Source organism: Dendrobates tinctorius, unplaced genomic scaffold, assembly GCF_039654945.1.
Source record: "Dendrobates tinctorius isolate UK_male_01 unplaced genomic scaffold, ASM3965494v1 ptg000127l, whole genome shotgun sequence".
Classification (NCBI taxonomy): domain Eukaryota; kingdom Metazoa; phylum Chordata; class Amphibia; order Anura; family Dendrobatidae; genus Dendrobates; species Dendrobates tinctorius.
In genome coordinates this window covers 10,697,573-10,710,763 of record NW_027361795.1, presented here as the reverse complement: position 1 = coordinate 10,710,763, position 13,191 = coordinate 10,697,573, and the positions used below count along the sequence as shown (strand labels likewise).

Below are 13,191 nucleotides of genomic sequence, written 5' to 3'. Positions count from 1 at the left end.
ATAGGACCTGGCGACTGAGATAGTCTGCTTGAGAGTTGTCCACTCCTCTTATGTGGAGCGCCGACAAGGAGTGAAGATGTACCTCGGCTACTTCTAGGATCTTTTCCGCGATAGACATCAACGGTCCCGATCGCGTACCTCCTTGTCGGTTTATATAGGCCACTGCGGTGGTATTGTCTGTCTGGACCCTCACGTGGGTTCCTCTTAACTGCGGGAGAAATTGAGACATCGCATAGTAAATTGCCTTTAGCTCCTTTACATTAGAGGAGGTTTCTATTTCATGTTTACGCCACCGGCCTTGCATCATGTGCTCCTCCAGATGGGCCCCCCAACCTAAGGGGCTAGCATCCGTGGTGAGCACCTTGGAGGGAGTTACCCACCATTGCACTCCCTTTGACAAATTGGTAGGATTCAACCACCACTTTAGGGAATTAACCACTTCCGGCAATAGGGACATCCTCCCTTCCAACCGTCCCTGCAGTCTGTTTCCTGCAGAATAGCCCACTGTAGCTTTCTGGAGTGGAACTGAGCCAATTGCACCGCTGGGATGCACGATATCAGGGACCCCAGCAAGGACATACCCTGTCTCAATGATATTATGGGTCTTCCTATAGTATTTTGTATCTTATTGATTATGGCCACCGCTTTAGCGTCTGGTAGAAAGCATTTCTGACTTACGGAATCTACTTGCAGGCCTAGGAACCTCTGACAGGTCACTGGTTCTAGCCTGGACTTCTCCCAGTTGATTAGCCAGCCTAGTGTTTGTAAGGATGAGATAATCTTAGCCATTCTTGTTTCGCACTGAGAAACAGAATTCCCTACTACGAGCAGGTCGTCCAAGTTAGGGATCACTAGGGTGTCATTCAGTCTTACATACGACATCACCTCCAGCATCAATTTGGTAAATACCCGAGGAGCCATGGATAGCCCGAATGGCATTGCCGCAAACTGGAAATGCTGAATCCGACCCTTGAACCAGACCGCTACCCGCAGGAACTTCTGGTGCTCTCGGAATATGGGGAGATGGTAATAGGCATCCTTTAGGTCCAAGACTGCCATATAACACCTGGGAAACAAAAGTTTTATTGCAGAATTTATTGACTCCATCTTAAATGGCCTCAGCCTCAAGAAGGTATTAAGCTTCTTTAAATTTATTATAGTCCTGAAAGAGCCATCTGGTTTTGGGATTAAAAATAGAGGAGAATAAAAGCCCATTCCTCTTTCGTCCCTTGGGACCTCCATCAGGACCTGTTTAGTTAGTAGTACTGCAATCTCCATCTCTAGTGCTTCCTGCTGTATCTGGGATTTCATGGAAGTCAATAGGAAGAGGTCCGGTGGATGCCGAACGAATTCTAGTTTTAGGCCCGATGAGACGATATCAATGGCCCATGGGTTGGATGTTACCTTCCCCCATTGGTGGCTGAATTTCAGTAGTCTGCCACCTACCGGTGTACTGGTATTAGCGGAACCTATCTCCTCTGAAGGGACGTTTTCCGAATAGATTGCCCCTTTGTTTGGGGTCCTTGTTTCCCCAGCGATCCTGGGGTTTAAAGTCTTTTTGCCAAACGGCGGTTTTCTGTAGGCCCTCCTATTAAAGGGAATATACGAGTTAGGAAAACCTCTTTCTCTCCCCCGCTTTTGTTAAGATCTCGTCCAGTTCCGTGCCAAATAGGTACTTACCCTGGCAGGGTATAGCACACAGTTTAGTTTTTGTTTGCGTGTCTCCTTTCCACCCCTTCAACCATAAGGCCCGCTGGCCTGCATTGGTTAGTCCTGCTGCTCTAGCGGATAAACGGAGAGAGTCCGCTGAGGAATCGGAGAGGAAGGCAGCTGCTCCTTTAATGAGGGGCATAGAGGACAGGAGTTTATTCCTGGCCACTCCATTTTTTAATATTGTCCTCTAGGTCATTCAGCCACACCAACATTGACCTTGCCGTACACGTGGCTGCTATTGCGGGATTAAAAGCTGCCGTACATGCTTCCCAGGATCGTTTAAGGAGTGTATCGGTCTTACGATCCAATGAGTCAGCCAAAGTTCCTGAATCCTCTACCGGCAGGGAGGATCTACGAGAGGTAGAGGCCACTGCCGCATCCACCTTGGGGGCTCTCGACCAAGCCGTCAATTCCTCGTCGTCAAAAGGGTATTTACGCTTTGACGTTAAGGGGAGGAAGGTTCTCTGCCCCTGTTTCTCCCACTCCCTTTTTACTAGCTCTTTTATAGCTGGGACCACTGGGAATGCTCGGACCTTTCTACGGGAAATGCCTGCAAACATTATGTCTAGCGGAGTCTTGGGGTCCCTACTCTCTGGTAGCCCCATGGTATTCCGGACAGACTTAACCAAGTTACTGACGCTATATGTAGGGAAGCACGTCTGCTCCTCATCCTCTGAGGAAGGGTATTCCTGGGATCTATCAGAGTCTAGATCCCCAGTTTCTGACGGTGAGTTTGACGCCGGCGAAGCTCCCCCTCTCGGTGAACCTATTTCTCTCACGGAGGAGTGACCTCCCAGACTACTGGAGCTACCTAAGGCCCGTAGCTCTTCTCTAATTATCGCTCGGATATCCTCTTTCTTCCGCGAGGATTCGTCCTGTAAGGCCTCCTCAATACACGACTGACATAATTTCTTAGGGTGGCCATCTGGGAGGGGCTGAAAACATAAGGCACACTCTCTATTTTTCGCCTTCTCCGTTCTTTTGGCCTAAAAAAAGGGGGGTGTGGACCAGAAAAAACCAACATCAGTTATTTATTCTGACTAAAAACACTCACCCATGAGTTTCGTCAGTAAACTACCGGCTACGGGGTCCGCGACTCAGGCCTAGGCGAGGGACGGTTTTTTCTCTTTACGTTTTTTCTCTAAGGGCTCGTCTTGTCTGGAAGGTCCGCTAGATTCCTTCCTGGCGCTGCCACTTCTTCTGGTGCTACTACTTCTCCTTGTAGTACCGCTTTGTCTGCTGCCATGTGGGGGATTCCACTGGCTGATTTAACGGGAGCGAAGCTGGGTCATCTATGGATGACATGACTGCGCATTGGCGCTGTGCTCGTGGCTTCTTTTTAGAGGTTTTCTTATTGATGCTCCACCATTTTTTTTTTTTTTCTTTCTGCCCCATCTGCGCATGCGCGGGCGTTTCCCCGCGATCGCCGCCTCCTGTGTTGACCCCGGAAGTTGTCATACCACTTCCGGGTCGCCTCTGCCTGGGAGCGCCGCTGGAAGTCTGATGCAGCGGCCGCCGGACAGTGACACCCACGCACCCGGCCGCACCCCTTGCCGCAGGTATGATCCCCAGTAGCGCTGCCTGGCACAACGCTCAGGCTCTTCTGCTTTCTCCCAGGGGGGGGGGGGGCGCACGGCCACCATCCCGGATATGCCCTCATGGCATCTGTAATGCACTCGCCCCTTCCTGGGGGGGGGGGGGGGGGGGGGCACACGGCCACCATCCCGGATATGCTCTCATGGCCTCTGTAATGCGCTCGCCCCTTCCTGGGGGGGGGGGGGGGGGGTATACGCCCCGTCCCCTCAGTGAGCCTTGGCACCTTTCTTACCTCTGGCCTCACCTGCATTACCAGCTCTGGGGGGGGGGGGGGGGGGGGGGAAAATCGCTTCTCCGCCCGACGCTGCTTCCAGTCCTGGGGCCCCTGCTGCTCATATTATGCACGCAGGCGGCTACCAGACCAGGTATCCTCTTCTGCGGGTTCCTTTCCAGGAACAGGAAACCAAACTGAGGGAGCGAGGGGGACCGCCCCATTTATCTCTCTGTAGGTTTCCTGTTCCGGGGGCGGATCCCCTCTCAGTGGGTGCTGTCGTGGCGAAGAGGAAAAGAGGATAACATCTAGGAACACAGTGAGCTGCCATTTTGATGGGGCCTGCAAAGTTACTGACTTTCTTTGCATGCAAAGTCTGGATCAGAACAGTTCATCAATCAGCAGAAATGTTTCCTGGATTTCTGTGGAGCAGACAAGCAGACGGTCCATTCATGTGTATAAAACACAGCGCTCTATGTACAATCCCTGGCACCGAACAGGGTGCCCCCCATAGACCAGCACACTGCTCTCCTGAAATACTCTGTGCTGCTGTCACCATGCTCCTTCCACCATATTAGGCCCCTGTCACCTCACTTTCACACATCGCCAGGACAGGATCTGAGGAGAGGAATGGGGTCTTCGGTCACCGAGGATGGCAGGCAGCACAGAGTATTTCAGGAGAGCAGTGTGCTGGTTTATGGGGGGCACAGACCACAGAGGGAGATATATGGGGGAAGAGCAGGGCGACAGCACCACAGAAATCCAGGAAACATTTCTTCTGATAGATGGCCTGTTCTGATCCAGACTTGGCATGCAAAGACCCCATTCCCCTCCTCAGATCCTGTCCTGGCGATGAGTGAAAGCGAGGCGACAGGCGCAGTCCGGGGTGACGCTGGGAAGCAGGATGGGGGGGGGGGGAAATGTAGCCATTAAAAATGAGGCCCCTCTGTTCAGCTGCCTCACCAGCCCTCCCCTGACTGCACCTATTACCCCTGACCTGTGTGCAGGTGCTCAGCCAGAACCACCCTAGAATGGGTCCCCTTTTAGCAGATAATACTGCCATAGTCTTCTCACATAATAGCGCCATATACTTCACACATAATGCCGCCATATAGATCATACACAATACCACCATGTAGATCACACAAAACCAGCAGAGTGACAGCAGCAGAGTATTTCAGGAGAGCAGTATCACACAGGATAGGATTAGATACACAGCTCAGCAGACAATATCACACAGGAGAGGATTAGATACACAGATCAGCAGTCACTATCACAGGAGAGGATTAGATGTCCAGCAGATTGCCAAGTGTTTTGAAAGAGCAGGGAGCAGCTCCTCTTCTGTTTTGCAAGTGCAGGGGCTGCAGCTGGTCGGGTGTTTTGGAAAGAGCAGCTTGGTCCCCAGGAGCTCGTCCTGTATTCTCTCCTGCAGGTTGTATGTGCAGCGTGAACATCCAAGCAGTTATGCTGGAACAGTACAGCATCCAGGGCTTACATCAGAGTAACTGGAAAGCACTAGGTTCTAATAAAATGGTGTCTGGCCACTCCTACAGCTGTGAACTGAGCTGCCCACAGAGGCGTGCCCAGTTCACAGCTGATGCTGCTGCAATGATACAGATAGGGGTCGGGAGCCGACTGATATGTCTTATGCCCAGGGACTGCCGTAAATGAGCATGGAAAGTGTCGTTCAGCAGCCAGAAAGGTAAGATGGCAGCCCCCAGTGGCTGCATTAATACAGTAAAAAAAACAAAAAACAAAAAAAAAAAAAAAAACCAAGCCATACTCACCACTGAGTCAAGCTTAGGGGGACAATATCTTTTTATACTATTTTCTTTTTTACATTAAAATTATGAAAAACCATGGCACCTTCCCTTTAAATGGGACAGTTTCCATCCAAAACACAAAGAACTCTATTATCTACAGCCAAGCCATCCGATACAATCGTATATGTTCCAACCCCATGGATAGAGATGAACACCATGGTCGCCTCAAAGAGCTTTTTGAATCAGAGCTACCATCCAAGAACAATTCAAAACCAAATTACAAGAGCCACCAGAATGTCAAGGAATCACCTGCTACATTACAAAGGTAAAGAAGAAAAAACAGGTGCCTCTAGTGGTCACCTACAATCCAAATCTGAAAGTGCTAAGGGGAGCTGCACGGAAATTACAACCTTTACTACAAAAAGATGCCTGATTACAACCCATTTTTCTCCCGACACCCCACTACTGTGTTTTAGGCAGCCCCCAAATCTCAAAAGCATCATTGTCAGAAGCTCGCTGTCCTCTCCAACAGCTGCAGGAACCTTTCCTTGCAAACAGAAAAAAAAATATGTAAACCCTGTCCATTTATAATGACCACGGACAAGCTAAAATCCCCAACTCACATCAGGACTACAAGATCCCAGGTACTTTTAGCTGCATCACATCTAATGTGGTGTACTTAATAATTTGTACTAAATGTCCAACTGGGGGTCTGAATGTGGGGGAGAAAGGGCAAAAGCTTAGAACAAGGATGAATTCTCATCACCACACAATGAGAAAAAAAGAATGGATCTACCTGTGGCAAAACATTTTTGTATGCCTGATCACAGCAGCATGGACATGAAATTACTGGTATTGAAAGGTAACTTCACATCTCAGAGAGACAGATGAGTCTGAGTACAAACTCATGATGACCTTAGACATACTCCATGCAGGAATGAATGTGTTGCATGGATTTAATGTCTTTTTACATCAATTAAGGAATTTGCTCCTAAGACCTTGTGGGGGCATCACAACACAGAACCAGACCCCAATCAGAGGACAATAAAACTTCACTCCTCATGTATGAACTGGTCCAATATTTATGACCATAACTGTCTATCACTCCCCCATAATGATAGTTCTGCTTCACATCACTTGTCTTATCTATTGCATTTTTTTCTGTGCTGTGCATAAATATGTGATTCTTCAGATTTTGTATTAGTCAATGCCTGATGGAGACCTGAGTAGTCTCGAAAGATTTCAATTTGTTACCATCTTTTCAGTTGGCCATTGAAAGGTATCAACCACTGAGGACTCTCAATTCTGAATATTTTACTAATAGATTTGACATTTACTAAGGATACAAATTAAACAATCTTTATACTTTTTCAAAACTAGGAATAAAAGATGGTCAACCGTGCATCTTGGTCCTGGTGATAAAGATTTGTAAAAAAAAAAAAAAAAAAAAAAAAAAAAAAAGCCTTTAGTCAACCTGTGATTGAGCAGTTTTATTCTCATATCTCTTAACTTACATCATAGTCTTGTGGCGGCAGCAAATGAAGCAGAGTCTGGACAAATTTCAGTTCTTCGGCAGCATTGTTTGATTTGTCTTTTAAAGAGCTAGAAAGAGCCTAATGAGACAAGATAGGAAGCTACATTTTAATGTAAATACTTAGGTACTCTTTCCAGAAATATAACTTTTACCCTATTTGAATAGAGATGCTGTTCCTCCTGTGATTATAAGGCTGTGTGCACACGATGCAGATATCCAGCTGATCCGCAGCGGATTTTTCCGCACAGAAACGCTGCATATCTGCAATGTGATGTACAGTAGCATGAAAAAAAAAAAAAAAAAAAAAAAGCTGTGCGCATGCTGCGGATTTCAGCGCGGTTTTCCTGCGGTACAAAATCCGCAGCATGTCACTTCTTTTGTGCGGTTTTCCACCTCCCCTGTCTCCAAATCCGCAGGGGGAAAACCGCACAGAAACCACATTAAAAAAAATGGAAGAAATCCGCATGAATAATGCAGGTTATTTGACCTGCGGATTTCTTCAATTCTGCGCGGAAAAATCCGCAGGGCAAAAAAGTACGTGTGCACTCAGCCTAAAGACACAAGGCCTTTAAAAGGAAGTGTCACAAAATTTTTTTTTCCCCAACATGTGACCTTTTAAACACTAGGAGGAGCAGTTGCAGATATTTGCCATGAAAACCTAGTGTACAACTAACTTGCATTAGCAGTAAAAGTGGGCAGGGTCTGCTCACGTTCGTGACGTCAATCCCCCTTCTGGACGTTTGCAAAAGGAGAAGAGGATTAAGTTTAGAATCACAGCGAGAAGTCATTTTGTTGGGGACTGAAAAGTGATATACTGAGATGTGGACAGTATCAGAGAAAACGGCTGCAACAATGATTGTTACGTTGGTGCTGCTCGCAGTATCACACACTGCGGTTAGGTACGTGAACTACAATACCCACTGGGATTACATATGCAGACTGTCACACGCTGGGGTTAGATACATGGACTGTGTCTACACTGGGATTAGATACAGGACTCAGTGTATTATACCACAAGATGGGATGAAATACAGGACTAAACAGAGTATCCCACAGGATGGAATAAGGCTGGTTTCACATTAGCGCTTTTTAAGCGTACGCACGGCCGGGGGTAGCTCCGCCCCCGAGCCGGCTCTCTGCCCGGCGTGCCCGAGCCTTGCTTGTAGCGGCGCCTGCGATCGGCGCACCCTATCTTTAGCATAGGGTGCGCAGATCGTGCACAGGCCGTGCGCTAGTTGCGCTTTGACGGTGCGCCGTGCGCGCCAAAATCCGAAAAGTTTGATTTTGGCGCGCACGGTCAAAAGTGCACAGCGCAGGTCAAAGCGCAACTAGCGCAGGCCTGCGCACGATCTGCGCACCCTATGCTAAAGATAGGGTGCGCCGATCGCAGGCGCCGCTGTGCGCTAGGAGGCGGCGCTAAAAGCAAGGGGCGGGCACGCCGGGCAGAGAGCTGGCTAGGGGGCGGAGCTACCCTCGGCCGTGCGTGCGCTTAAAAAGCGCTAATGTGAAACCAGCCTCAGATACACTTACTGTACCATATGTTGGAATTAGATACGCATGATGTAACACAGTCTGTGGGCTGGATCACACATAATGAATATTAAATCCACAACTGGGTACATCACACATGATGGGAATTAGCTACATGGCTCTAAGTTGTGTCACACATGATGGGCATTAGATAAACGGCTATATGTTATTGTAAGCCTCCTTCAGAGGCTTGCATTGACATAAATCAGAGATTTCTCAGAGCACAGCAGCGTGATTACACTGCAAGCTGGTATGTTAGTAATCCCAGGCTGTTGACCACCCCTCACTTGCTGCCAATACTCATCACATGCTGGAGCTCCATTCCCTGCATCCCAGCTCCTCCTGTCGCCGCTTGCAAACACCAACAGGGGGAAAGTGTGGCAGCGGGCTTTAAGGAAAGAAAGTTAAAAAAAAAAAAAAAATGCTCATCTCTTCCCACAGCTGTAACCTGGGGGGTTTGCACCAAGGTCACAGCAACCACAATGCAGGAGAAGCTATCAGACACCGGCCACAGTCTATGTCTAGCAAAATGAACATGGCATAAAAAACTTTAAGGCAATGCATTTAATATTGTGTTAAAAATAATTGATTCGATCATAAAAATCACAGCATCTTAACTTATAGTGGAGGTTCTGGAATCCACACCCCCAACAAATGTTGTGGGCCAATAATATCAAACTTCTGGAAGCTCATTCATAGCAAAACTACTACAAAGCCGCAAATTTGCTATTTATACATTATCTGTCTCACCTTAAGCTGAAGATACTCTTCCAAGGCACAGCCTGAATCACTGTCAGAAGAGGAGACCGTAGATGTCAGGGATGTGATAGTCTGGTCTGGAGTTTCTGGGGCCATTACGACACACTCATCTACTGAAAGAAACATCAAAAAACTGTCAAACAAGAATAGATTGCCACTGCAAGACAAAACATTCCGTGGTTTGCCACCTTTTACGTACGATATTTAGAATTTATTAATCGTAATGCCGATCTAGTCGCATTAGTTAATAGAAAATGTATTGAGCTCTTAGTTTTCCCATGTGATCAGCATACTAAATGAATGTGTCAAAGTGGAATTCTTTTCTAATAAAAACATCACGTCATATTTTTAAAATGCGAATTAACACAGGTTATTAGCCATTACTCAAATTAAGCAGTATTATGTGATCTGTATTAATATGCACAATAACTGTTTGCTGAACAGGTTTTGGGTGAAGCAAAATTTGTAATGGATACGTCCCATATATAGGATTTGAAAAGAAAGTGCATTGTAACGAATGGATGCGGAGGCAGAGATGGTGAAGTTCACATTCGTTTTTAATTTTTTTAAGTGGAACCTCAGGACCATGGTCCAGGGGGCTCCGAAGGGGGCGTGACTAGTGAGCCCCGGGTACCCGTAGTAAAGCCCCTCAGACAGGGCCAGAATGGAACACCCGGAGGACACAGGTGCTACCTCTAGTTAGACCCTGAACATGTGGCAGCTGTCCCAGAGGGACCAAAAGGGATAACAAAAGTTACAGCAGAGTCCGTAATGCGCTGGGTCCTGGATCCGGTTAGTTAAGGAGTCGGTTCCAGTGACCTTCACACAGTCCTCAGATACAGATAGCTGTTAGCAGAATGGGATGGCTTAGGCCCAGATGGCTGCAGATATAACCAGGAGGCACAGTATACTGATATGCTGTGGAGACAGAGAGCATTAGACAATGCACAGACTGCAGACACAGCGCAGACAGGTTAGCATGAGAACCGGATGTAGCAATGATAGATATTCGTTGCTCCAGCACTCTCCTTATGGAGGAGAGGCCAGAAATAGCAGCCAGTGCGCTGCCATTGGTTAATTGCACTTTTTGAATAATGCACACCGCCCCTTTAAGAAGGCAAGAGAGCGGGCGGGTGTGCCCTAATAGCCTTAGCTACAGATCTCACAGGACGCCAGGAGGTGGAGGCAGGAGAGAGGCCAGAATGCTGAGCAGCAGCGTGAGATCCAGAGGTGACCGGTTTCTGCCTATGTGAGGCTCGAGGGGAGTGCCCAAAACGGAGAGCAGTGGCAGGACGGGGACCAGGTGTAACAGTGGCAGACCTTGGCTCCGCGACAGGACCCGGACCGGGTGTAACATGTGTATTTATGTACTCATACTTATATATAAATATATATCTGATATTTTTAGGCAGGTGAGGAAAAAAAATACTGCAAAATAAGAATGCTTTAGAAAAAAAAAAAAAAGTGAAAAAGTGTTAATAGTTCATTGTTATCAGTTACTAAAATACAAAGTGAACAAACAAGAAATCTAAATTTAAAATAAACAGTGCATTATCCTTTCAATCCAAGGTTCACATGTTCCGGTCCCCTTGTGGGGACTAATCCCCATATTTTTTTTTTTTTTTTTTTTTTTTTTTTTTTAAGAAAGTCCCAAATCCCAAGGAAGTGTTTTAAATTTCACTCCTTCAAGAAAATACACAAATTTGGTGACACTGTCACAACCTATACATTAAAAATTTTTTTTTTTTTTTTTTATTATTTTTCAAGGTAAACACATCACAAAATTAATTCTAAAACAAGTCTGGTATGGTTTTCTGTTTCATATTATCTCAAAGTAATTAAATGAAGAGCAATCAAAAAGTCGCATTTCATCTCAAAATGTTACTGATAAAACAATGAAAAAAAATAATAACATAGCTCCAAACAAAATTTAATCAAGTTATGGTTCTCAGCATAAGGCAATATACAATGTATTCTTTAAAAACATTTTTTCTTATGCAAAAGTAGATATAAATAAGTTAGATATAAATTGGGCATCAACATAACTGCATACACCCAACACTAAAGTATAACGTTAGGTTCCCACAATAAGTTTTTGTCTCTGCATATGACAGATGCACACCCCCCAAAAAAAAAAAAAACGCATCTACAGTTCCAATAAAATGGATGGGATTTATGAAAATCTCATGCCCACTTTAATGCTGTGTGTTTGAAATATGTAAGATATCAAATTCATGCGGAGTGTTATCAGATTTTCCCCATAGAATTATATTAGATGAGGAAAATTTGTACTAAAAATGCGGCCCATGACAGTCAATGCATTTTTGTCAAGGCCCAATTCCAGGAAGTATCAAAAACAAATCCGCTTTAAAACATGACACACCGAAGAGAAAAACTTCAAGTCAAAAACGCATCTAAAGATATACTCAAAAACAATGAAAAAAATGCAAGTAGCTTAATAAATACTACAACTGCACGTCTCAACAAGTCTTGTGGCCCACTCCTCAAGAGCAAACTGCTCCAGTTGCCTTTTCCAGATGGCATGTTTCAGCTCTTTCTGAAGATGCTCAATAGGATTTTGGTCAGTGTGTGTATATATATATTTAATATATGTATGGAAAAAAGCACAGCAGCACCCTGTGAATGCCAAGACATATGATGTCAATGGAAATAACTTTCAAACGCTCTGTCCCTCAGCAAGATGTACTTACAAAAAAGCGAATGTTCTTAGCGCATTATTTGGCCAATTCATGTGTGCCCGTCAACCGCGGCAAGGTGACACTTCTGTAATATATATACGCGTCACTGACATCTACATATCTATGTATATATATCTATTCTAACCTGTCAGTGTGATTTTACTGTACGCAGCACATGACTTGCCGATTTTTCAAAGGACACAGGTGCGTAAAATTCAGACAGCACTCGCTGTGCAATTTTTTTCTCACACCCATAGGCTTGCATTGGCGAGTCTCAGTGACAATTGCAGCATGATGCGATTTTATATGCAAGCTAAATACGCCCGAGAAAATAAACAATGATGGGAGCTACCCCATAGATTAACACTGGGACGAGTGCTATGCGATGTTTTATCGCATAGCACTCACCCGTATTCTACGGTAGTGTGACCAAGGCCTAAGAGTGTGTGCACACGCTGCGGAATGCTCTGCGGATTTGTCCGCGCATATTGTAAAATCCGCAGGTAAATCTGCAAGTCAAAAGACCTGCGGTTTATCTGCTGATTAGCCTGCGGTTTTGCCCTGCGGTTTATCACCTCTACAATGGAGGACATGGTAATCCGCAGAAAGAATTGACATGTCAATTCCTTCTGCGGATTTGAAACCGCAGCAAATCTACATGGAAAAATCCGCACCATCTGCACTGCGGTTTCCATTTCCCATAGGATATTATGGTACTGTACAATGCAGCGGATCCACAGGACCAAAACTGCTGCAGATCCACAGCGTGTGCACACACCCCCTAAGTGTCTGCCTCCTATAGGCAGACTCACCAAAACGATGTACGTCAGAATGCACATATTCTCTGCCGGCACCATTACAGTCTATGGCCCCCGTAGGCAGGGGTTTGGATATATGCCCCAACAGGACCAGCGACCGTGTCCCTACGCGCAAAGTGAAAGCGCCCTTACACTTTTCCTCTGACTGTGCCCCTCCTGACTTTGGCAAACAAATGCTGAAGTAAAAAACTCAAATACTCAGTGTGTAAATGGCCTTAGGCTTTTTCTTGGCACCCATGTAATATTTTATTTCCTAGGGCACTCTTATGTACTCACTTTTTATTCCTTAAACACTATTACAATATGAGGTTTGTCAAAGGCAATAAAAGGCATAATATATTTAAGTATAAATTATGAATGTCATTAGTTTACTTTGATCTTAAATACCACACCTACTACAGAATTAGATCTATTTAACAGCAAACAATTCTAAACACCACCCCCCAATCACCCACTCTTCCCTGTGGGTGTCCTTTTAAATTCTCTGCTGACAGTGCACACTCCCTTCCTGACTCAGGAAGCAACACAAATCCTGTTTGGCTTATTTCATGGGGGACCCAAACACATA

The 13,191-nt window shown here is 45.8% G+C and overlaps 1 protein-coding gene across 3 annotated transcripts in view; it reads right to left on the bottom strand.

The window, feature by feature from the left end:
- PRICKLE4 (prickle planar cell polarity protein 4) overlaps window positions 1-13,191 on the bottom strand; it is a 118,533-nt gene that overhangs the window by 80,591 nt on the left and 24,751 nt on the right. For 2 of the 3 annotated variants that reach the window (XM_073542490.1, XM_073542492.1), the window contains exons 2-3: window positions 9,098-9,219; window positions 6,798-6,896 (exon numbers count right to left, since the gene is read on the bottom strand). In XM_073542490.1, the coding sequence (XP_073398591.1) occupies window positions 6,798-6,896; window positions 9,098-9,202 (204 nt within the window). In that variant the 5' untranslated portion in view covers window positions 9,203-9,219. The remainder of the gene's footprint in view (window positions 1-6,797; window positions 6,897-9,097; window positions 9,220-13,191) is intronic. The other variant, XM_073542491.1, reaches the window with a different exon arrangement.